Source organism: Carassius auratus, chromosome 14, assembly GCF_003368295.1.
Source record: "Carassius auratus strain Wakin chromosome 14, ASM336829v1, whole genome shotgun sequence".
Taxonomy (NCBI): Eukaryota; Metazoa; Chordata; class Actinopteri; order Cypriniformes; family Cyprinidae; genus Carassius; species Carassius auratus.
The window spans coordinates 33,698,063-33,725,075 of NC_039256.1; the positions used below are offsets into that span (position 1 = coordinate 33,698,063).

General features: G+C 38.0%; 2 protein-coding genes across 2 annotated transcripts in view; both read right to left on the bottom strand.

Annotated features, from left to right (window-relative positions):
* LOC113114416 (microfibril-associated glycoprotein 4-like) overlaps window positions 1–23,217 on the bottom strand; it is a 30,875-nt gene extending 7,658 nt beyond the window's left edge. The window contains exon 1 of the mRNA XM_026281350.1: window positions 23,175–23,217. The gene's annotated coding sequence lies outside the window, so the exon portion shown is untranslated. The remainder of the gene's footprint in view (window positions 1–23,174) is intronic.
* Window positions 21,317–22,329, bottom strand: LOC113114427 (microfibril-associated glycoprotein 4-like). The gene is made up of 3 exons (XM_026281365.1): window positions 22,248–22,329; window positions 21,924–22,091; window positions 21,317–21,758 (listed from the first exon to the last, which is right to left on the bottom strand). The coding sequence occupies exons 1-3, from the start codon at window positions 22,327–22,329 to the stop codon at window positions 21,508–21,510; spliced, it is 501 nt and encodes a 166-aa protein (XP_026137150.1). The 3' UTR covers window positions 21,317–21,507.
* Window positions 23,218–27,013: the final 3,796 nt, after the last annotated feature.

Below are 27,013 nucleotides of genomic sequence, written 5' to 3' on the forward strand. Positions count from 1 at the left end.
CATGTGATGTAGAGCAGTGGTTTCCATATACCTTATACCAATATATACCTTATACCTTATACCAATATTCCATATTCCATTTCAAGTAAACATATATCAATTTAATAATGTTTAGATGATTCTGGCTTCCCTATCATTCGAATGTTCTTGCTTACTGCTCCGCACTTTGCTTCCTTCTGTATTTTTATCAGATTTTTATCAGATTTTTATTTAAGCAGATCAGCACAGTGCTCAAACAACACATTTTTGGAATGAACACTAAAACTAAAAACACAAAAAAAATAAGACTCTGCCTCTCACTGCCAGGAGCTTACAAAGAAAATGGCTCCTGCTGAATCTACATGCTACATGATTTTCTGCAAACTTCTACAAAGGAGTGCGGTTCTTGAAACAAAGTTACTTGCTGGATCTCCAAAATAGGTAGAACACACAGCAGACAGCCGGTGCATCCTGTGAATCTAGTGAATTTTTAAAGTTTATACCAAGTGTAGAGGAACCAGACGAAACTGATCATCACATTAATTGATGGCACAAACAGGGAGCGAGACCCAAAATCAGGCTTGTGAATACTGGTATTCTACCACTCCCTGTACATCTTGAGAACAGATTTGAAGCATTAATGAATGAGGTTGAGGAATCCCCAAATGTGATTAAACATGGATCGGATCAGCCAGCAGCTAACACTGCTACTAACAGGCACTCCAGGTCTAGCAGACAGTGGGATTCAGAACCATCATCCATGTGGGGAAGAATTATATTTGTAAAGAGCTGTCATAACTCCTTAAGAAGGACTTCAGTGAACTCTTTTTGAAACACTTCGAAGAGTCAAAGTTCAGTCTTTCATCAGTTGACCACTCCCAGCAAGGGGAACTAATATGTTTTCACATTTGCTTGGGCTGAACACATGGCTACAAAGAATCTTAAATTTAAAATCAATTTCATCGACAACTTTAATCTTTTCTGGGGCAATAGACAACTCTTTAAACTGGATGGCCTCCACCCAAACAAACTTAGTGCTAGAGAGCTAAAGGACAATATCTACTTCTCCCTCTGTCATCCTTCAGTTGTGTGTGCCAAACTACTCAACCTGAATGGCACAAACACATCTGGAAAGAGTATGAGTGACCACAGGACTTCATATTCCACAAGGACACTGATAACACCACGCAGCCACAACAAGCACTGCCCATGGCAACCATCCCGACCCTGACCACAAAGCTCATCACAGACACATGGTGACATCCGAACAGCTCTAAGACTCATCACCCAAGGATGACTTCTAGAAAACAGCCAGGGAAGCCAGGAAAACAAATCATAGCCAACAGAAACACCAGAGCCACAGCCCTACTCACCAGACACATTATACCTCTCTCCAGCATCTCCACTTCTAAGCGTCTCACAGAAAATGGAGAAACTGGTTTATGCTGGGACCAAGCTCTCCCACTGTGCTGCAAGCCCCCAGATATCCACTAAGCTGTTATTGAAAATAAGAACTTGTTCTTAATTAATTTGCCTGGTTAAATAAAGGTTAAATTAAAAAAGGGCGGGCCCCACAACCACCAAAGCCTGTGGGCCCAGCTGGTCCTCCTCCTGTGAGAGCTCTCTGGCCGCTGTCACAACACCAGGGGCCAAACCCTCCTCCATCTGCTCTAGGTGAACCAAAAACCAAAAAATAGCATCTCTCAGTGATATGGAACCCAGTGTGCTTGTAGTGTTCTCTACTTCTGTTTTATCATGTTATATAAAGTCTAAAGGCCCATTCACACCAAGCACGATAACTATAAAGATAACGATATTAGCGTCCACACCAGCGAACGATATCATCTGTTTATTCTGAGCGCACGTGCGTCTGCCGCTTTAAATCCTCGAGCTCGTTACAGCAGGATGGATTCTGATTGGATGTGAATGTTTGTATCGTTCATCAGCTGGAAAAAAAAATCGTTCTGAACATGATTCCAACGATACCATTTTCTGTGCCTTTATCGTTATAGTTGTAGTGTGGACTCTGCTATTCTTTAATATTGAGAACGATTTTTAGAACTTTATCGCTATCGTTATCTTTATAGTTATTGTGCTTGGTGTGAACAGGGTTTAAGGCCTTCTCAAGATGTACAGCTGAATCTTCTAATCTCTTTTATTCTTCTATTCTGTTATGCATCAAACTATTATTGATGTTGAGACAAAATGCAATGCCATCAAGTTAGCATTTTTAAACATTTGCTCACTAAAAAAAAAAAATAGTCAAATGTTTAGGTGAATTTTGAGTGAATATTGTAAAAAATGTATTGTTTTAGAATTAGTGTAATTACTTTTTTCAGTTTTGTACTTATCATTTGAATCATTAAATTGTATTGTGTTAGCAGCATCTTTACTGCCTTCTGGTTAATTGCTAAAGTTTTCTAAAGATGGCAATGATTTTAGCTGGTTGCAAACTGACTTTTTCTTCTGTGACATCTGAACCATGACTTGCTGAAAGATATTCAAGATTGGCTAATCACAAATGCGATGAAGTTGAAGCAAAACAATGACTTTGATGATAAATTGTAATCTTCATATCAGATGTTTTGAAACACGTCAAATGTTTCATCACAACACTGCAGCTTTCCATTAACTGTTGACCTGATGTGACCTTTACCCTGCCAGGACAACAGGACATCATCTCTGTAGAAAGAGGAGGAGAAGAATGTCCTGCAGAGTTTCCTCCAGTAAAAAAATCCATCTCCAAGTCCAGAAAGTTGTCTCTCACATCAAAACCCAACCACATATTTGTTAAGAGCTGTTTTGGACTGTTTTGGTTTGTTAACTGTAAAATTTCTCTCCTGATTCAGACCAGACCACTTTTCACTGGAGGAAACATTAATATGGACTCACTCTGAATTTAAAAACTGCTTTATGGATTTGTTTATTTTGTCTTCTCCAGATGTTAACTGGTGGACTGGACTGGTGTGGATTACTTGTGGATTATTGTGATGTTTTTATCAGCTATTTGGACTCTCATTCTGATGGAACCCATTCACTGCAGAGCATCCATTGCTGATACACTGACACAATTCTACATTTCTCCAGATCTGATGAAGAAACAAACTCACCTACCTCTTGGATGGCCCAAGGTCTCACTGTGCTTTGTTATTCTTCCTAGGTATGCCTCTGATGCATATGGCACACAAGTTTAAAACACTTCTGGAGTTTTGAAATCACAATCTGAACCCTACTGGTTTTCTGGGAGAAGCATGTCCCACGTAAGGTTATGCCAAACGCCCTCATGGAAGAAGAAAGCCTTTGTGTTTACAACTTTGAAATAAGCATTTATCAGCATCAATTACAAGCTTTTTAAAAGAATTTGAAATATGTAAAGTTTATGGCATAGACTCTTTATGCTGTGTTCACACCAAACGCGAATAGAGCATCAAATTTGCGTCCACTGCGTCTAGTTTGCCGCTTGAACATTTTGAGATCATTCACTTCATTCCTGCATGAAATTAACTTCACAACAGACGCAAATTTGCGTCATGGGGGGGCTTCTGCCAGTTGAGTTTACGCAGCATTTTCAACCGCCACTTTTATTCGGATAATTTTCTAAATATTACTGTTATAGTGTCATGAAATGTACAACCCCAAATCAGAAAAATTTGGGACAGTATGGAAAACGCAAATAAATTAAAAAAAGAAGTTATTTCTAAATTTACTTTGACTTGTATTTCATTGCAGACAATATAAACAAAAAATATTTCATGTTTTTTCGGGTCAACTTCATGTCATTTGTAAATATGCATCCTTTCCTGTCATTCAGACCTGCAACACATTTAAAAAAAAGTTGGGACAGTAAAGCATTTACCACTTTGTAATGTTGCCATTCCTTTTCACAACATTCCTTTTCACACACATTCCTTTTCACACACATTCCTTTTCTCTATTGGAGAAAGGTCGGGACTGCAGGCAGGCCAGTCAAGTACCCATACCCTCTTCCTCCGCAGCCAGGACTTTGTAATGTGTGCAGAATGTGGTTTCGCATTGTCTTGTTGAAATATGCATGGACGTCCCTGGAAAAGATGTCTTCTTAAAGGCAGCATATTATGCTCCAAAATCTCTATGTACTTTTCAGCATTAATGGTGCCTTCACAGAAGTGCAAGTTACCTTCGCCAAGAGCACTGACACAACCACATACCACGACAGACCCTGGCTTTTGGACTTGTTGCTGTTAACAGTCTGGATGATCCTTTTCTTCTTTGGTCCGGAGCACACGGCGTCCATTCCTCCCAAAAAAATACCTGAAATACTGATTCATCTGACCACAGTACACGTTTCCACTGTGTGATGGTCCATCCCAGATGCCTCCGATGATTCTAAAATCATCAACCTGTTGTCTTGACACAAACTCCCTAAAAACTGCAGTTGTAAAGCCCCTCCTGAAAAAGACAAATTTTGATATCACAATTTTGAGCAATTCTAGACCAATATCTAATCTTCCTTTTATAGGCGAAATTATAGAAAAGGTAGTTTTTAATCAGCTGAACAAATATTTAAACTCAAATGGATACCTGGACAATTTTCAATCTGGTTTCCGACCACATCACAGCACAGAGACAGCACTCATTAAGATAATAAATGATTTTCGCTTAAATTTTGACTCTGGCAAAATATCGGTGTTATTATTGCTAGATCTCAGTGCTGCGTTTGACACTGTCAATCATAACATACTACTAGAGAGACTGGAAAACTGGGTCGGGCTTTCTGGGATGGTACTCAAATGGTTCAGATCATACTTAGAAGGGAGAAGCTATTATGTGAGTATAAGAGAGCATAAGTCTAAGTTGACATCCATGACATGCGGAGTCCCACAAGGCTCAATTCTAGCACCGCTCTTGTTTAGCCTGTATATGCTTCCACTAAGTCAAATAATGAGAAAGAACCAAATTGCCTACCACAGCTATGCTGATGATACCCAGATTTACCTAGCCTTATATCCAAATGACTACAGCCCCATTGACTCCCTCTGCCAGTGTATTGGTGAAACTAATAGTTGGATGTGCCAGAACTTTCTTCAGTTAAACAAGGAAAAAACTGAAGTCATTGCATTTGGAAACAAAGATGAAGTTTTCAAGGTGAATGCATACCTTGACTCTAGGGGTAAAACAACTAAAAATCAAGTCAGGAATCTTGGTGTGATTCTGGAGACAGACCTTAGTTTCAATAGTCGTGTCAAAGCAGTAACTAAATCAGCATACTATCATTTAAAAAACATCATAAGAATTAGATGTTTTGTTTCCAGTCAAGACTTGGAGAAACTTGTTCATGCCTTTATCACCAGCAGGGTGGACTATTGTAATGGGCTCCTCACCGGCCTTCCCAAAAAGACCATTAGACAGCTGCAGCTCATCCGAAACGCTGCTGCCAGGATTCTGACTGGAACCAGAAAATCTGAGCATATCACACCAGTCCTCAGGTCCTTACACTGGCTTCCAGTTACATTTAGGATTGATTTTAAAGTACTTTCACTAGTATATAAGTCACTAAATGACCTAGGACCGAAATATATTGCAGATATGTTTACTGAATATAAACCTAACAGAGCACTCAGATCACTAGGATCAAGTCAGTTAGAAATACCAAGGGTTCACACAAAACAAGGAGAGTCCGTCTTTAGTTTCTATGCTGCCCGCAGTTGGAATCAGCTTCCAGAAGAGATCAGATGTGCTAAAACACTAGTCACATTTAAATCTAGACTGATTGCACTATATTTTCACTGTTTTATTATTATTATAATTTTTTATGTAAAATCATTTTCTAACTGTTTTTAAATGTTTTAATCATTTTAAAAGTTTTAAAATTGCTTGTTTTATTTTTGTTATAATTTTTCTTCATGATTATTTTACTTTATTTTATGTAAAGCACTTTGAATTACCATTGTGTACAAAATGGTATGATTCAACTCATCAACTCATTAACCCATGTGATAATGAGCTAATGAGTTGAATCAGATGTGTTTAATTAGGGAGACAAAGAAAACGTGCAGTGTTGGGGGTATTCCAGGACAGGTTTGGGAACCACTGATCTAGTCCATGTCTCCTTTTGTCTCTCACATCAAAATCCAAACAAACATGTTTGTTTAGATCTGTTTTGGACTGTTTTGGCTTGTAAACGGTGCTTAATCTGTGCAGATTTCTCTCCTGATTAAGACTAGACCAGTTTTTCATTGGAGGATTATCAGCATGTCACAATGCATCTGGTTTGGTCTTAAAACACTAGAAGTAAAACAGCAAATACAATACACCTTAAAATGCAAGCATGTAATAACAGCCAAAAGACATAAACATTACATGTGATAAAGCTGCATACACCCCAAAACTCTCTAACACTCAAGCTAGTAAACCCTGCTACTTTCATACAATATGTGCAAGGGTACAAGAAAAGCACTGTTTAGAACAGTAGTTCCACCTCAAAATAATTAGGACACTATACAACTCAAATAATGTAGATTTTGTTTCGACAAAAATACAATAATGGCATTTCTGCTTTAAATTCACCAGAATGGCTTCATTTAGTTCCATTGTAACCTCTTGACTCAATGTTGTTTTGAACCATGAACTTTCAAGAAGGCTTGTGTATATTTTGTGAACAAATTTGGGAGGAACTGTAGCTGTCTTTGCAGAACTGTCCAACAGGAGGCACTGCCACATCTGAATTCACATTGGTTAATAATCAGTTCAAATGGATAATGCCTCACCTTACTTTTTGATGGACTTTGACTTATTGAATTTGACAGAATTTTTAAAGTGAAGAAATTATGTGATGGCTGTAGGAAAAAAGAAATAATTTAATGATGAATGTATGCTGTATATTCTGTAATACTGTAAATAATAATACAATTTAATTATACCGTTTAAAACGTACATTACATACAAGTTTGATAAAAACATTTAATAATTTCTGTTAATAGTGTTTGTGGTGTCCTGTTATTCAGTGTAATACTTACTGAGAACACTAGAGGGAAGTAGCATTTAAGAGGGAGATACAAGGAGGAGAGTAGTAAAAGAAGAGAGATGAGCACAAGTTGTGTGTTAAATAGTGAGAAATAAAGAAAGCATGTAACCCGTTGCACCTGGCCTCGTTTTGATAATGAAAATACAACAGTGTTCACTGTCTGTTTGATTACATGACATTGACTGTTTGATTTTTACTGTAAATCTTTGCTGTATAGACATCAACTTTAGATAGTGAAAAATATCTATTTTGCAGTGTATAACATAGCTATCCATAAATGAAACCAGTCTGCAAAGTTGTTAATCAAAGAAGTGCATGATAAATAAAGATATGTCTCTCAAAAGAGAGAGCTGGTTCTGAATCGTCTTAACGATTAGTCATACTTTCAAATATTTTGCCTGTTAAAGGTCTACGTCACTGGGTAACACATTTGCATAATCCCGCCTGTCTGCGAAATATGAACAGAGTCTTAACTGCACACAAACACTTCACAATCCTTGTTGATTCTGGAACAACATTCCAATTAACCAATCAGAATTGAGGGATGACATTATAGGAAGTATTAGGCTTATGATCAGGGTTAGGTGCTTCTACACCCTTGTTAACCAGATCATTTCACACTGATTTTAGGAATAAATTATGGGTAGGGTTAGGTTTAGGGGTAGGGATTGGGTCTAGTCTATATTCCCAGGGTCAGCAAAAGATGTTGATCCAGAAACATGTCTTACTTGGCCTTTCAGCTGGAAACATTGAATATGACTGTCTGATTTTAGAACTGGCCATAGTATCATTACTGCTGGTATTTTGATCGTAGCTCACATCCATAATGATAAATTCCAAGTTTTGCATTGAAACAACCGTATGCCCAGTTTTCTGTCGTACATTCGTTTCATAAATGAGGCCCATTTTGTATGTGTTGAAGGAAACAAATCAGGCTTTCTCAAGATAACTAAAGGTGTTCCCCAGGGTTCCATTTTGGGGCCTGTTTTATTTTCTGTTTTCGTAAATGATTTTGTAAAGGATATCAAAGCAAAATTACACTTGTATGCAATGACACTTTATACATAGGCTCTTTCCATAAAGGCAGTGCAATATCTTCAGATTAAATTTAATTAATTACAAACTATTCTACTTAGTTCTATATACTGATGAATTTAAGGAATTTAATGAATGACTGACAGGATAATTGGCCCTAAACCTCAGTTGTTTTGTAATATTTATTTGTGTGGAAACTCTAATGTGAGGTGTCCTGTATGGTAATGTTACCAAAACATTCTTTGAACATTAATTTCTTAGCTGGGTAAACAATGCTTAAGTTCTTGAATACCTTAAATCGCCAAGGAAGCTGTCAAAATCATTTTTCTAGATTTTCAAGACAATATAGTTGAAACAATTTCATTTATTTTTTATTTTTATTTTTTTTAGAAATAACATAATTTTCTTTGTCATGTTGGTTTTTCTATTTTGCAAGTTAACATGTTTTTATTGCGTTAACGCTGTCATAACCGGTCCCTTCCTCCTGTTTTGCTTACCTTCATTCACACACGTGTTTTTATTGCGTTAACGCTGTCATAACCGGTCCCTTCCTCCTGTTTTGCTTACCTTCATTCACACACACGCACACTCATACAGCTGATTACTATTATCTCAGCGCTCACGCTGCACACACACTAATCATTCCCATTCATGTTTCTCCTCCTCTCTCGCAGCTGTTTCCCTTTAGAATCAACACTTACACTGGTTATCTCTCACCTGATCCTTTTCTCTCTCTAATTCCCTCGGCTACTTCTAGTCACTGTTTGCTCTGTCTTTTGTCGGATTATTGTTGAACGTTGAGTATACGCTCTGTTTTTCAGTTACGACCTCTTCAGCTTTTTCCTCTGGAGTATACCCTAGCCTTGTCTTGTCTTGTTTTGTCCTGTCCTGTAGTTACGTGAGTAAGAGCCGATCACTCTCTTTGTTCTCTGCCCAGTTCACCTCCATCCAGTGGACCTTCACTCACCTGCCATCTGCGAGTGGTTAGCACCGGACGCAGGACGGAGAACTGTTGTGACTCTTTGATACCCTGTTTCTGGACTCCGGTTCCTGACCTCTGCCCGTCAAGTATCCTCTTTTATTTAGGTTGCGGACCAGGGGCGATTCTAAGATTTTCATTTTAGGGGGGCTCAGCCCCCAATAAGGGTATGATTAAAAAATATTATTTGACTATTAGGGTAGGGTTGTATACTACTAACCTTATTGCAATCCACTATTCCATTGTATTTCCTGTATTTCATATATGGGAGTAGGAGTACTGACTGAGCCATATACAACACTGTAAAAAAAACTAATACAGTTTTTTAGATGTGACCAGTCACTGGAAAATTTTGAATTGGGAATGTAGATTTTTTTTTTTTTTTTTTACAATAAAGACTAACTGATTCAGTATTAGGACATTCATGTTTATCCTTTGATGATACCACTGGTTTTTCTTATGAAATGTACGTGGAAATCGGCAGAATATTAAAACAACATAAGGGTTCAATGACTGCAGTGAATCTTGGGAACACAGTGGTATTGTGTGTGTGTGTGTGAGCGGCTGTCTGTTCTATTCTCACCTGACTGTTGCTCATTTGCAGACCTACTCCCGCACAACAAAAAAATGTTGTATATCCATCTACAATGAAACATAAATTATTATATTTTATTATTATTATAAATTTTTAGCTTTTTAGCCTTTATAATCAACAATACAGTTGGTTATACATCAAGTCAGCCCCTGAAAATTTATTTAATTTCAAATCATTTAACTAACCAGCTAATATTCATTAAGAATATAGACAAAACATGTATTAATGTAATTGTCTATTGGCAGTATGTTTAATCTGTTCTATATTTATTTCAATTTATTAAAAATAACACCATTATCAATTTGCCACTTCTATAACTCAATTACTTAAAAAAAAAAAAAATCACAGATCCCTTTACTCTTACTCTAATATATGTATCATGATACACTAATGATTCATTATTACTTAATACAAAATTATATTTAATAATAGAAAACAAAATATCTCCACATGATGTTTCTCTCTCTGTGCCATTTAGTACTTTCAGACAATGATGTGTGTCGTTAATAATTTCTTTTGCATGGCTGCATAATGTAATGCCGAAATACACAATAATATGTTTTCAATTTTAAAAAGTAAATTAAAATAAATCATGATCGTTTTCTAAAGTATGTTTTCATGGGTGTTAATCGCTTCATTTTTGTTGGAAGAAAAAACAACTGTCACACTGTGATAAAGGCTGAAGGTGAACGCAGCGAAGACGTATTGGTATTGGATGCGAGAACACACACACGCACACACACACACACACACACACACACACACACACACACACACCTTGTACTCTCTGATGTTCGCTCTGCTCGGCGCCACTGTGGATTGAAAAACGCGCTGAATCCATGCAGACTAAGATCAGGGGAGGAGTCGGAACTTGATGCAACTTGCCACCGTTTCAAATGAGTTTTTAACTAATCTGTTAAAAAATCTAATCTGACTAATCGCTTCCAGCTGTTCAAGGAGGTGATGGTTAAGGTGTTTGACCGCTTGGGCCATGGTCAGGAGGCGTCTCGCCAGCTCGCGGTGCTTCAACAGGAAAGACATTCGGTGGCTGATTATGCTATCGAGTTCCGCACTCTAGCAACCTCGTCAGCCTGGAACGAACCTGCTCTCATTGCTCACTTCCTGGAGGGTCTGAATTCCAACTTTAAGGACGAGATTTATGCACGCGAGGTTCCTGAGCAGTTGGATCAGCTAGTGGAGCTGGCGATCCGTCTGGACAAGCGCTTCGAGATTCGTCGTCACACTCGCGGTCTGAGGACCGAGCGACCTGTAACTCCGCCCACACCTTCTGTTTCTGCTCAGAGCGAACATGACACGGAATCTATGCAGCTGGGTGGTATTCGGATCTCGACGGCTGAACGTCAGCGACGGATAATAAACCACCTCTGTCTCTACTGCGGTGCCGATGGCCACTTTGTGTCCTTCTGTTCTGTAAAAGCCAGAGCTCACCAGTGACCAGGGGAGTTCTGGTGAGCGCAACTACTCTTCTCCCCTCGTCCAAGACACGCACCACTCTCCCGGTGACGCTCTGCTGGGCCACATCTTCTGCCTCCTGTCTGGCTCTCATCGACTCTGGCTCAGAAGCAAGTTTCGTTGATGAGAGATGGGCGCGTGAACATGACATCCCTCTTACAGACCTTGATGAGTCCACTACTGTGCTCGCGCTGGATGGTAGTATAATTTCTAAGGTTCGTCGCACCACCTGACCGGTGAGTCTCACCATCTCTGGGAACCATCAAGAGACAATTTCTTTTTTTGTTTTAAAATCCCCTTTTACACCTATTGTTTTGGGTCACCCTTGGCTAGTTAAACATAATCCCCATATTAATTGGACTAATGGTTCTATTTTGTCTTGGAGTCTTTTGTGTCATGTTGATTGTCTAATGTCTGCCATTCCTCCTGTTTCCTCTGTTTCTGTGTTTCAGGAAGAGGCCGGGGATTTGTCTGGAGTGCCGGGGGAGAACCTCGATCTGCGAGCGGTTTTCAGTCGTGCCCGGGCCACTTCTCTTCCTCCCATCGGCCATACGATTGCGCTAACGATCTTCTTCCTGGCACTACTCCTCCTCGCGGTCGATTGTATTCTTTGTCTGCGCCTGAACGCGAGGCCCTAGAGAAGTATCTCTCCGAGTCTATTGCGGCTGGTACAATCGTTTCTTCCTCCTCTCCCGCTGGTGCTGGATTTTTTTTTGTGAAAAAGAAGGACAGTTCCTTACGTCCCTGCACTGATTATCGGGGGCTGAATGACATCACTATTAAGAACCGCTATCCCTGCCTCTCATGTCTTCAGCCTTCGAGATCTTGCAGGGGGCGAAGTTTTTCACAAAACTAGATCTACGTAATGCTTACCATTTAGTTCGAATCAAGGAGGGAGATGAATGGAAGACTGCGTTTAACACGGCCCTCGGTCACTTTGAATACCGGGTCCTCCCTTTCGGTTTGGTCAACGCCCCCGCTGTCTTTCAGGCTCTTTTTAATGATGTCCTGAGAGATATGCTTAACGTCTTCGTGTTTGTATATCTAGATGACATACTTATTTTCTCACCCTCCCTCCAAGTGCACGTCCAGCATGTTCGTCGAGTCCTGCAGCGCCTCTTAGAGAAAAGCCTCTTTGTTAAAGCTGAAAATGCATATTTCATTCTAAGTCAGTTACGTTTCTGGGATCTGTCGTTTCCGCTGGGGGAATCAGCATGGACCCTTCCAAGGTTCAAGCCGTCACTGATTGGCCTGTACCCGATTCCCGAATCGCTCTTCAGCGCTTCTTAGGATTTGCAAATTTTTATAGACGGTTTATTCGGAATTTTTGTCAGGTGGCTGCCCCGCTTACTGCGCTCACCTCAGTCAAGTCCCGTTTCTCTTGGACCGAGGCGACCCAGTCTGCGTTTGATCGTTTGAAGACGTTATTTACCACCACTCCTATTCTTATCAATCCTGATGTCGAGAGACAATTCATCGTTGAGGTCAACGTGGCGGATGTGGGGGTGGGGGCGGTACTTTCACAGCGCTCACCGTTAGACGATAAGGTTCACCCGTGTGCATTCTATTCACATCGCCTCTCCTCCGCGGAGCGCAATTATGATGTAGGTAACCGCGAGTTATTGGCCATTCGTCTGGCGTTAGGTGAGTGGCGCCATTGGTTAGAGGGCTCTTCACAGCCATTCATTGTCTGGACAGATCACCGGAATCTTGAGTAAATTTCGATCTGCTAAGAGGCTCAATGCTCGTCAGGCTCGTTGGGCGCTTTTTTTCTGTCGCTTCAATTTCACGATTTTCTATAGACCTGGTTCTAAGAACACCAAGCCTGATGCTTTATCTCGTCTGTTCAGCTCCTCAGAGGGTGCCGCGACCCAGGAGAACATTCTCTCCCGGGAGTGTGTGGTTGGGGCTACCATTTGGGGGGGTTGAGCGGATAGTCAAGCAGGCTCTAAATTGCGCTATTACTCCACGACAGTGTCCCAAGCAAATATTATTCGTTCCCGAACCTGTCCGCCCGGCGGTTCTCCGTTGGGGCATTCGTCTAAGATCTCTAAGATCTAAGTTCATCCTGGAGTCAGGGGTACGCTCGCCGTCATTCATGTTATAATGTTACACTCAAAAAAAGAACTCTTTGGCTGAACATGATTCTTTCATGGACAGTGGTTCCACATGTTTGTACCATGTTATTTGGACATGAATAAATCAAGTTATAAGGACATGTCTACTTTTAGTTGAGTTTACTCAGTTTGCTTTAGTTCATCCTACATGAAATATCTGAGTAGAGATAATATGTTTACATCATGTGGAACCACTGTCCATGCAAGTTTAGCCAAAGTGTTATAAAAACATTAGCAAGTAAGAAATAACTTTTCTTTACACATGATGATAGTTGTTTGCAGTTTAAGGATGTTACTATGTGTACATCATGCACTAGTACTCTCCTTAAAGTTGCATTTTTTTTTAATTAAGTATTTTATACTTTCTTTTAACCAGGTCCTCAACCCAACCACAAGCTCCACACTTCACCACAATGGTAACTCACACAAAATACACCAATATAAAGTCTTTTAAAATGCCCACATAACAAAGCATTAGACATGAAAAAGACTCCTTATTATCACATTTTATTAAAAACTGCATAAATTAACACTTTATTTCAACATTTTCTCTCCCCATATCCAGTCATGTGCAAAGCATGAGAGAGGGGGTTCAGCGAAAAATCGGCAGCTGTCAGCAGGAAGTGGCTGTCACTGGCAGCAGGAAGTGGCTGCCAATAAAACCGGATGGAAGCTGTCGCTAATACCCGGAAACTGGAGGAGGCTGCCGGCGGCAACAAGACAAATAAATAATTATATACACTTATGATTATGTTTAAAACTTTTTTAAATAAGTATAAAGGTCAGTATTGTATATTATTTGATTTAAAATATTGATCAAATATAAACAAAGAAATAAGATAATTTTGCTAAACGTTAATTTCCAGCTGAATGTTTATGCATGCATGTATCATTGTTCGTGTGAAATAAATGCACACAAACACATGTATATGTATTTACATACGAGAGTGGCACTTACTGGGTGTATGTTGTATATTTATTATAGGCTATATACACAAATGACTGAAAAGAGAGAAGTCTCAGAAACCTTTATTTAAAATCATATTTTGCGGTTATATTTGTAGTATTTCAAGAAACAACTATATATATATATAGTATAAAGTAGCTGTTAAATTTGTAACTGGGTTAGTAAGTTGTCAAAGTCAGTGCTTTACAATGTAAACAGTATAAAATATATCCAGTAAGCAAGCAGACTAAAATATCAATCAGAATCACTAACAACAATCCGGAGGTATTTTCAAGACTCTTAGATCAGAACTGACGAGGTATACGGAGTTACTTCTCCAGCATCTTGCACCAATCACTTTAAAACCCAGGGTGGATGTGCAGCTCTCCTCATTTTCCGCTTGCAACATGGTCAAGTCAAGCATCGTTTATTTATATAGTGCTTTTAATAATACAGATCAAAGCAAAGCAACTTTACAGTATTAAAAGGAAAATAGTGTGTCAGTCAATAATGCAGAAGGACATTAGTAAACTCAGTTTTTAGTCAGTTTAAAAGGCAGTTTATCATTGAATTCAATGATGTCATCCTTCAGCTCGGTTCAGTTTAAATAGTATCTGTGGGATCGTTTGCAATCATGTCAATGATATCACTGTAAATGAAGTGACCACAACGAAGCAAGCCAGAGGCGACAAGGAACCAAAACTCCATCTGTGACAAAATGGAGAAAAAACAAGGTCTTTACAGGGGATCCACCATCTGTTCTGGATATGTACTGGATCCGGGTGACTGCAGTGACCTCCGAATAAGAAAGAAACAGATTAATGTAATTGAAGATTGTCACGACCGGCTCAAAGCCGTGACAAATGGGAAGGAGGACATAGTCAGGTTGGTATGTTGCAACAAAGATATTTATTAATATAAATAAAGAACATAAAATAAGAAATCAACAAACCAAAACACGATTCCTTCAAACAAACGAATGCTCCAAGCATCCAACAGAACAGAGTTAAACTAATCATAGCCAAAGCAAAACCAAACAACCGGGAGTTCACCCTCCACACCAAACAGAGCTGAAACTATATAGGGAAGGAACAGGTGTACGCAATTCCGTTGACGAGCCTTCCAACCACACCCACTGACCGGTCTAAGTGGAAGTAACGAGGGACTCGTCACACACCCCCCCCTAAAAAAAAGGAACAAAGTAGTTTACACAAATCATAACTCCACAAAGTTTTAATCCCAAAAAAGAAAAATAATAAGATTCAATCCAGATCTCAATTCCAGCAGTCTTAACTCTCCAACTCCTTCCAGCAACCTGGCGCCTAGGAAGCAATTTAAGAAAGAATAGAGATAAAAGACAAGGAAATAGGACAAATCCTATAATATTAGACTATATGAATACGCGATAAAGCATCAGCAGTTGTGTTCTCTGTGCCTTTAATATGGCGAATGTCCAACAGGTATCCCTGTAAAAACAAACACCACTTCATCAACCTTTGGTTAGGGTTCTGTAATGAATGAAGAAAAACTAATGGGTTATGATCAGTAAAAACCACCAGAGGTCCCACAGATGAACCCACAGAACTTCAAAGTGTTGCAAAGCCCATTTCTTCCAATGACCAAACGCACGACAATAATTACACCGGTTTTCTCGGTCTTTCTCTCCAACAGAGAAACTACGTAGTCGATCAGATGAAGCGCGCACAATTTTAGAAGACCTGCTAGGATCATAAGATTCTTTCTGAACCCTTTCTCCTACATTTTTGTAACCAAAAGAGGTTTTATGAAATCAGAAAAAAAAAAATCATCAGCCATAATGGCTGCCTCATATGCAGTGGCGGGTTTTTTCCTCACTGATATATGTTGCTACTCTTTGTGAAACTGAGTTTTTAAACGGTTCAAGCAACATCAAGTCCTTCAAATTATCTAACGTCTTCACGTCAGAAGCAGTACACCAACGACTGAAGTAAACTGAAATATCATGTACAAACTCAACATGCGTTTGGCTATCTTTTTTCCAGGACCTTTTTTTTTGCCTATAGGCCTCTGGAACCAATTCATATGCCCTCAACACTTCATTCTTAACGGTCAAATCATCATTAGCATCTTCTACACCAAGAGATGCATACGCTTCTTGAGCTTTGCCTGTAAAAACAGACTGCAACATAAGTGTACGTTCCTCATCAGGCCACTTTCTTGCATCTGCCACACGCTCAAACAACAAAAGGAAGCGTTTGACATCTTTCTCGTCAAACCTAGGGATCAATCTCATATTAGTCACTACATCAAATTCACACAAAGTCAAGTCACGGTCTACACCTCCCATTACCCCAAGTTTTCCTCCTCGCAATAAGTTTGTCAGGGGGACCACCAATGTAGAAAAATTCCTACAAAAACGACAATAAAACTCTACCATTCCAAGAAACCGCGTTCAACAAACTTTCAAATGGAGCACCAATAAACTCCCCAATTTTTGAGGCCATGGTCAAACAACAAATTGGCTACTTAATTTTTCCAAACATATTTGAGGGCTAGAATTTGGATAAGCAATTCCCTCTAACTAAACTTCAAAACTACATAAACTCATCCCTAATCTTCATACAGTTACTTGCAGTGGGTTCTTATACACCATAAACCAGTGTTTGCAATAGCAACCGATTAACGAGTCACTACCACAAAACACGGATGTGTTCCCGAGACAACTGCTCTGACTGCTTTCACCGTACAAAAAAAATAAACTAAAATAAAAAAGATCAGAGTATCCCGTTAAGGATACCCCGCTAAGCCTAACCAGGGAAAAGCAAATCCAATAATAAACTTCCCCTCTAAATATATACAAAGAGTAGCCAATACTTACCAAACCTGAACTCCCACAGAGCAACAAAAACAAACAAACCAACCAACCAACCAACCACTATATCCTCCAGAATTTGTAGAACCAAATATTAAACATTACCAAAAGAGCAAACAGAAATATTAATTTAACAAATCAATCATCAAATCAATAAAACTGAGTAATATTTTTACCAAACAAATCACTTAAATTTAAGGACGAGCCCCCACATTTGTCACGACCGGCTCAAAGCCGTGACAAATGGGAAGGAGGACATAGTCAGGTTGGTATGTTGCAACAAAGATATTTATTAATATAAATAAAGAACATAAAATAAGAAATCAACAAACCAAAACACGATTCCTTCAAACAAACGAATGCTCCAAGCATCCAACAGAACAGAGTTAAACTAATCATAGCCAAAGCAAAACCAAACAACCGGGAGTTCACCCTCCACACCAAACAGACCTGAAACTATATAGGGAAGGAACAGGTGTACGCAATTCCGTTGACGAGCCTTCCAACCACACCCACTGACCGGTCTAAGTGGAAGTAACGAGGGACTCGTCACAAGATGTTAATATCTATACGATGTTTGATAGGAAGCCAGTGCAGTGTTTACAGAACTGAGCTAATCCAGTCATACTTCCTAATTCTAGGAAGAACTCTAGCTGCTGCATTTTATTATAAGAAAATGGTGACATTAATACCTAAATTGCTTTATTAACAGTAGACATGCATGCACAACCATATTAATGATTATTCCCATTGCATCTTGTCATCATGTACAGAGCAGTGGTTACATTTTCATGCATAATTTGCACACCTGGTAAGCAGTTGTTGTAAACCTCGTCGCAGTGTCTGCAGGGTGTACATTTTGAAGAATTCCTGGCATGGCTTAGACTTGTTCTCCATTTTTGTTCCACCTGTATATTGAGATGAGGAGCATGAAAACAGCATTATTACAAAGATAAACATTCAGTACACAGTACAACAGACTTCTGAATTTGGAACAAACCAAAGACAGACTTAATGTAGCATCACCCTCCTCCAGGATCACGTAAAAAAGAATTTCCAACAGGACAGCATCTGGCAACTATTGGGTATTACAAAAAAAGAAAGAAAGGTGTCAGTGCCATGGTTTTGTCTCAAGATGCACATCAGTATTTTTTTTTTTTTTTTTTCTAAATGCAGGTTTACAAAAGCTACTTCAATGTTCTAAATTTAACTACAGCCTAATCCTGGCTTAATCCAAGCCCTGTCTGTGAAAGTAGACCTAAAAGTTATAAGGAATTATGAACCGGTCCATTATATTTTGTATAAATAATAAAAAAAAAATTTAAAAAAATTTAAAAAAAATTGTTTTGCATTCACATGATTACAACTTCAACTGGTACACAGAACAGTTCTGCGCATACTGCACATGCATAGTATTAGAGAAAACACACCTTAATAGTGCAAAAAAAAAAAAAAAAAGGATTCTTCTTTTAAGAACTCTTAAGTTAATGTATATCACACGATCTCCTGAAAGACTAAACATGCAAAAACATATGGTTAGTGTTGCACATTTATCTTCTATCATTCCAGTCAAACAACATTCTTTATATTATTCAATAGACTGTTAACACGCTAACAAACGTTTAATATTTAATGGTACGTCAAACGTAATTATTTGAAGTTAATGGTAGGCCCCTAACAAGGTACACAAACAACGTTGCTACCACTAATTAGATTTCATTGAACAATTAAACCAAAGTAGGCAAAGTTACACTGTCGTTCACCAAGATAACAATTAAAATCAAACTTACAACGCAAAAAAACATTAATTACTCCGATGACCAATTTCTGAACTTACCGTTTGATCAATCGCAACCATTACTGAAGCGTTTGGGTGCAGTTATATCTGATTGGTTGTGCTCACGTTGGTCGATACTGATTGGCTCCGTCCCGCCTACCATCCAGCTGCCAGTTACTGCCTTCCGGCTGTCAATGGCAGCCACTTCCTGCTGCCAGCTGCCGATTTTTTATCTGAACCCCTGCTGAAGCATGATGGGAAGTGTAAAACTTAGTTTGAGGTACTTGATTGAAACATGTTCTTTCAAAATGAAAACTTTGTTAAACCAACTGAGTGAGTTTAGCATGACACAATCATGTTGAAATGAAAAATAGCCAAAATGGCATTAATTCAACATGAATTGTTCAGGTTAAGTGAACAAAACTGAAAATTATTTTTTTTTAGTGTATATTTAATTTGATTACATTAATGTTATTAAGTTAAGATTTACAAGAAATGTTAACTGATACTAACTTTTAACTGCTGTAAAAAAGCACTTTATTTGTTTAATGTTTTAACAAACCAAATGTTATTTGTTCAAACAGCAGAACTTTGAAAGAATAAAATTAGACAATACACTACTTTTGATTTCATTATTGAATTTTGCGCATGTTGCGATTAATCGTGAAAATAATGTGATTAATCGCGATTAAAATATTTAATCGTTGCCCAGCACTAATTTTAAGGTAACAAAATATGAAAAAGTATGGCGGATATTTAGGCCAAAGTGCATGGATGAAGATACAAATATTTGTCATTATTTTATCTTTGTTATTAATAAATGAGAACAAAGATACAGATAAAAATACAGATATTATACAAATAAAATAAAGTGTTTTATTTCCATGTACAATAGGTGTATTTAGCAGGAGCAAATTGAATTGATTCCTATTAAAGCAACTGTATTCAAGTTTGTCAGTCAAGAGTGATTTTTCTCTGTGTGTTTGGTGTTTTATTAACAGTAAAGGAATAATTCACCCAAAAATACCTTCATGTACCCACTCTTAAACCTGAATGAGTTTCCTTCTTTTGCTAAACATAACACTATTTTTTAAGAAGGTAGAAAACCAAACAGTTGCTGGTCCACAATGACATCCATAGTATTTTTTTCTTACTATCAAAGTTAATGTGGACCAGCATCTGTTTACAAAGATTCTTCAAAATATCTTCTTTCGTGTTCAGCACAAGAATTCATTTAATATAGGTTTGGGACAACTGAGTTTCTGACCATTGTTGCCTGCTCAAGCAACATGTGTTTCGCTCCTGCAATTTTCGTGTCCACTCCTTTAAACATTCTAATATTGTATATAATTTTGGCACATCAGGGAGTCGTTCCGTTACTTTTAAACTGTTGCCATGGATTGATTTTCCCAAGTGGGTTAAAGGTCTAAAATATTGCATAAATTACATTAAAATTAAATGCTTTTGAAAAAATTTAGCATTCTAATGAATTTTCATGAAACAGCGGAAAACACATCTCTTGCACTCTCTATGCTAATTTTATTTTATCTGCTTGTTGTTGTTGTTTTTTACTTGCTCCTGTAATATTCTCCCTCTCTATTCTTTTTCTATTTAACTAATTGTTTTATTTAAAAAATAAAAAAGAGTATTTAACACTAGCATTCTCTATTCGTTGTCTATTTCTCTACTTATTTCATTATTATATATAATCAGGGGAAAGTCTCTGCGATTCTCCAGCTGTGATCCTCTGAGAGTCTTGGGCCACTCAAACTCTCTTCCTCAGCATTCATTAGGACAATATAGACACACGTGCTCTTCCACGCAGATTTGTAACATCTTTAGTTGACTGGAAACTCTTTAATTATTGCACTGATGGTGAAAATTGAGATTTTTAATGCTTTAGCTCTTTTCTTACATCCACTTTCAAAATGTATGATGCTGAACAATCATTTGCTGCACATCAGAAATATATTCTTTGATTTTACTTTTTGTGATCAATGATTAAGGGAATTTGGCCTTTGTGTGTCTCATCTTTGTAATCCTGTGAAACAGGAAGACAAGTCTGGACAATTTCATGTTCCTAGTCAACTAGTGTGATAAAGAAAAAAGCCAATATGAATGGGAATATTCTTGAGATATTTGAATCATACGAAATTCTAAGTGTACCAATAATTGTGGCCATTGTGGAAAACTATTTATTTCCCAATGTGATTTTCCCCCATTTTTAATTCTTTTAATTTTTAATCTTTACTTCAATTAAAGGTTAGACTTTTTGACTTTATATTTTTTTTTAATGAAATATCAAATTGAAAAACAATGCAGACTTGATTTCACAGCCTTCTTTGATTATATTTACCAATGGTATGAATAATTCTGAGCGCAAATGCATGTGTAGAGAACACATTGACATATTGTGTTTCCATTAATTGGTCCTTAAATTTGAATTTGAAAATTTCCAAGAAACCCTGAATAAACTACTTTAAATCATATAGGAAGCTTACATGAGCATTGCGCTCCTTGGTTGATTAATACTTAAAACACACACACAAAAACAGCACATTGCTTTGCATAAACTTTTATTGCTTAAAATCAAAGCAGACAAAGCATGCTGAAAAGTAATTAACCCAATTTTAACACATTTTTATTTATGGACAATGGATTTAATTCTTGTGCATATTTTAAAAAGGATCCATATGAATGCATGAAGTTGTGGATGTGCACAAGCAGCAGTGAAGCGTTTGTAAGACCTGCTCTACATCACACGTCTGATCTTCATGGTGATGCCCTTCAGAGATTTATAGTTGCTCTTCCAGTAGTACCAGAAGGGTCCACTCATCAAATTGTTATCATCTTTCCCCCACCAATACAGACCAGTAGGGTTTGAATAATCACAAGCTTTGTACCAAAACCCTCCTTGAATGTACTTTTTAGCACAGCTATATCCTGAATTATCTTTGTCAAAGGTGGAGAACTTCATTCCATTATGATAACTAAAAGTCTGACCTGCAGGAAGGAGAAACTTTTATTAAAAGCACTTTAATTCCGACATCAAAAAGTTACTTTTTTTTTTAAACTTAAAAAAAAAAAAAGAATCATTAGTTTATGCATGGTCTAACACATTCTATTCCTAATTCATTATCAAAATGAATCATCTGTAGTTTGTTTCACCTGCTCCTCCGTCAACGAAGCCGCTCACTTGCAGTTTGTATCCAGTAGCCTCAGAGCCCACAGAGAAAGAGTCGTACAAAGAATAAGCTTTCTTCCCTTCAAAATCCTCCAAATCTATTCTGAGTTTATACTGATATCTGTTGGTCAGCTCATGAAGAAACTCCAAACCTGTCGAAAACATGAAAGGTTACTTTTTTAGTAAATCAATGAACAAATATAAATCTCTATTTATTCTGCAGTCTTGATTAAATGTACAAGTTTTCAATGTGCTCTTTTTTTTTTTTTTTTTTTTTTGTAGCCCAAAACATCATAAAAATCACTCACCCAGCCAGTATTCGCCTTCTTTATTACCGAAACCCTTCTTATAACTCTCCCATGGTCTAAAGAAATTCACCTCGCCGTCCATTCCGCCTGAGAAACACCTGAAACATTCAGAAATTACTTTCACACACAATGATCATTTCACATCATTCATCTATTTAACTTTTACATTTAACATGTAATACCCAGATAGAAGAAGAAGAGCACAAATGAAAGCACTGAGTTACAATTTGTATAATATTTAATAATAATATATGTTACTATAAAATATGCAATGTGTTATCATGCAATTGTACCACACCATGTAAATGATATCAATCACGACAAGAAATCTGAGAAAAAAAAACTTCCTTAGAATAGAAAATATTATTATTAAATAACATTATGTTTTAGATTAAAAAGTTGGTAGAACATAGTAAGAAATGTTTTTTTGTAGCCTTTAAATAACAGAAAACCAGGCATTTCAACATTTTAGAAACACTCAAAACAATGTTACCATAATATTTTTATAAACTACATATGTTATCTGCATGGGAATCATGCTGAGATGCACCTGCTAATACAATTTCTGAAGATTAAAAAAAAGATCAGAATAAAAAGAAAGAAGAATAAAACATCAGCTCAAAGTGAAATGCGTACCGTCCAGTGTCCTCTGTCATTTACTCCACCAGAGACCATCTCACAGTAGACCTGCACCGGTCCATTTAATGAGGTGATGGTGTACACACCACTGACATTTTTCCCACTTGAATACACATCAGAGCAGTCTCTGGATAGAAAGCAATCTGATTTGACCTCTTCAGCGCACATCAAGACGGGAAACAGCGCAGACAAAACACAGCAACACCTGAGAGACACAAACTCAAGATCTGAGTCTGATGATCGACGTCTGACAAAATCACACTCACATTCTCACATACAGAAACTCACAATCATGTTAGTGATCATCGCTTCAGACGTCCAGCTCAGAGGATCAGATTCACCTGAAATACATTGAAATATATAAATAAATGCATTCTGTCATTTTCAAAATGACCAGAATAAACTCACCGTATGTGGACAGAATCTTGTGTGTTCAACCGACGAATGTGTTTTTAAATATCTTTCTGATTGTCAGGATCCTCCTCTTCATCTGACATTAAAAAAAAAAAAAAAAACTTAAAATCTTGATAGGACAGTTAGAGGTTTGATGCCATAAAAGGATACCATTCTGTTCATTTCATATTTTTTTAGAGCAACCTGCTTTATCATCTTAAGAGGAATTAAAAAATGTATTCATTTCATCTGAAAGTGTTGATAAAAAAAAAGTGAAGTGACATTCAGCCAAAGTGATTGTATGCAACTGATTGCAACAGACAGCTTAAGAAAAAGAGTAAAGAAAACTATTTTCTTAGTTTAAGGGGATTGATATGACCAGGTCCTGATGCCTTGGTTGACATGCAAATAATCAAACATCTTTAACATGATGTTGATGACTAAATAGGGTGACCATACATCCTCTTTTTGGACTTAAAAAACAGCAAAAACTGGGATTTCTAAATCGCCGAAAATGTCCAGGATTCAGCTTTTGCTATTACAGTCGCCATTTATTGCATTTATTGCAAATTTTGTGTCCAGTCCTGCCTGCTCCTGCATACGTTCTAATATTGCATATAATTTTTGTGCATCAGGGAGACCCTATCAATATGCCAAGTATTTTAATCTCTTTTGAATGAGTGCTCACCATTCACTTTCAGTTTCAGAATTTCTTTGTAAAGGAACCACATCTTACAAAATAAGATAATTGTGAGTATTAGCTCAGGATCTATTGAGTGGCAAATTTCATCTCTCATTAAATCTTTCATCTCAACCCGAGATTTTTTTCATGGGATTGGGCTACTGTTGCAATGGGCTGATTTCTCCCCATGAGTTAAAGATTTGAAATATTGCATACATTAAATTTGACTGAAATACTTATACGTATTGAAACCTTTTCTATTCTATCTAAAACGATGGTAGATGTTACGTTTTTGTGAAATGTAGTAATTTGGGTCAATAATGCTAATTAATATTATGCTGAATATGCATTTGTCCTGGTTTAGGGACTGTCATGGATAGATAAAGATGGCATTAGAATCGCTCGTAGGTGGCAGCAAATCCATGTTTTAATATATTATTTATTGAATCAATCAAACCAAAAAAATTCATTCAGAATTGAGTTTTATTTTTGATCTCATTAGCATCAGCAGCGTGGTTGCTGCTAACCGTGCTTGCATTGCTAATACTCTATTCTCACACATTACCATTGCTTTACTCACTGTTACTTGCTTTAAAGGTGCCATCTGTAATGTTTGGCAAAAAAAATCAAGTCATACTCCACATTCCATACCAGATGGGGGCAGTATGATTCAATAAAGTGAATTGGTCTACTCTAGAGTAACAAACGAGAAACGGCATAGTCTCTATGCTCCGCCCCCTACTTTCACAACAACACTACAGCCATAGCCGAAGCCTAACTGTGTGTTCACACCGCCGGCGTCTAGAGCATCAAAATTCGCTCTTGCCACTCTGCTCACGACGCTGCAGAAAGATTTGTGAGCGCTCAGACGCTCTAACGTAGATCGAATGCTTATTTTGTATTTAAAGCGGCCGCAAAGCAAACAAGCTTGTTGATCTCGTGCAGACTAACCACAAGGAGTTAAATATTGTTTTAACCTCATTAAATATTGTTTGGACGAAATATTAGGATCCTTTACTTAAAATGAACAATCTCAGACCACCTTGGTCCACGTATAACTTTTAATTAATTTTTTTATGTCCCTGTAGGCAAACAGGGACACATCATAGATTGATACAAACGCTAAACAGCAATAATCAACCTGTCCTTTATTCTGCTTGAGAACTAATGTGCCAACTCTCAAGCATTCACCGTGAGACACACGCAATTGACTCTTTTCACACGCTTTCAAGCCACACGTCAATTTTTTCAAGCACAGAAAAACCACGAAGCAAAGAGGACACGGAGACCAACAGACTAGACAGAGCAGGTTAGTTATGATACATAGGGCTGTGCAAAAAATCGAATGCCATTTCCATGCACCTCTCATCAGTAAAGACGCTCCTGTAATTAGAAGTATATCTCCAGCATGTGCATTCAGATCAGGGTTTCCAGGTTTTCACAACAAATCCTGCCCAGTTGCTTCTTAAAACTAGTCCAAAACTAGCCCAATCGCGTTTCCCCGATAAAACTTGCTTCCCGGGGTAAAAATATAAATTTTGGGGAAGGGTTTCCCTGGTAAAATTAGCATTTTAGGGGCTAAATATCACGTTATTGGTATTGCTTCAAACCGCGGACATGAAAAACAACCGCAGACTTGGCAACACTGGTTCAGGTGGAGCGGCAGTTACTGCACAGAGCCTTAGTCTACTGACAACTAACACAAAATCGCTTTCAAAATCGACAAAGAATCGCCTGCGATTTTAACATCGATGTTGTGTAGATTGTCAGTGAATTACGGCTCTGTGTAGTAAATGCCAACCAGTGTTGCCAAGTCTGTGGTGGTTGTTTTTCATGTCCGCTGGTAACAGCGACCCCAATACAAATAACGTGATATTTAGCCCCTAAAATGCGAATTATACCAAGGCAACCCTGCTAAAAAACCTATATTTTAACCCCGGGAAGCAATGTTTTATCGGGGAACCTTCTGGAAGCGAGATTGGGCTAGTTTTGAGAAGCAACTGGGCAGGATTTGTTGTGAAAACCTGGCAATCCTGATCTGAAACACACGTACTGGAGATATGATCCTAATTACAGGAGCGTCATTACTGATGAGATGTACATGAGTAAAGACATGCACAGCCCTATATAATAAAATGGGTAACATTAAGTTATAGCTAGCTAATTATCAAACGCAGCTACGGTTAGCCATCGCTAACATTAGCACGTTTATCGAACAGCCCTTCGATACATTTCTATGTTATAACTTCCCGAAAACAAATACACAAACATCTAAAACAATCTTCTAGCGAAATACTAACAGCATCTAACTTGCAAGTTCGGAGTCTAACCTCATTTCTTTCAGGTCCATCAGTTGTCTCCAGCGATTAAAAGCAGTGCCGATGTTTACTCTGGTATTCTTATCGGATTTGATTTGTGATTCCGAGCGTGGTTGTTTCCCTGTAGCGGGTGTTGGTCTCTTGCCAAGGGCTTCAGCTATCCTTCCGCTCTCATCTCTGAACTGAAAGTAGTGGGCTGTACTTTCCACATGATTGACATCAGGTTCAAGTACACGCCCACAGGCCCTGCGAGTTATTCGTGTATTGTAGGTTGGCTGGTGGTTATGTTGCCCGCATACTGCCTCCCACGGCCGAAACTGGTATTACAACACCTGTCGGGCCGGGGCTAGTAATGCTAATGCTAATTAAGGTTGATATCTCTGCAGCACTATAACTTGACATCATCGCCCTTATTTCTTCTCATTCTTTTGATGCGTGTATGTCATGTTATGGATATTTTTACCTCAATTTCTGCTTATGGCACCTTTAATGGCGGATGAATGTTGACCTTTACATTACATTTAATCATTTAGCAGACGCTTTTATCCAAAGCAACTTACAAATGAGAACAATAGAAGCAGTCAGGTCAACAATAGAACAACAACAGTATACAAGTGCTCTAACAAGTCTCAGTTAGTCTAGAACAGAACGCATATGAAAAGAAGGAAAAGCACTAGTATTAGTTAGTTAAGGGCTGGTGAAAAAAGATGAGTCTTTAGATGTTTCTTGAAAAT

Coding starts and splice junctions, on each gene's coding strand:
- LOC113114427 (XM_026281365.1), bottom strand. CDS start 22,329: ATGGACGGCGAGGTGAATTTCTTTAGACCATGGGAGAGTTATAAGAAG. Junction 22,092..22,247: donor AGAAGGCGAATACTGGCTGG/GTGAGTGATTTT, acceptor TGTTTTCGACAG/GTTTGGAGTTTCTTCATGAG. Junction 21,759..21,923: donor CTTCGTTGACGGAGGAGCAG/GTGAAACAAACT, acceptor TCCTTCCTGCAG/GTCAGACTTTTAGTTATCAT.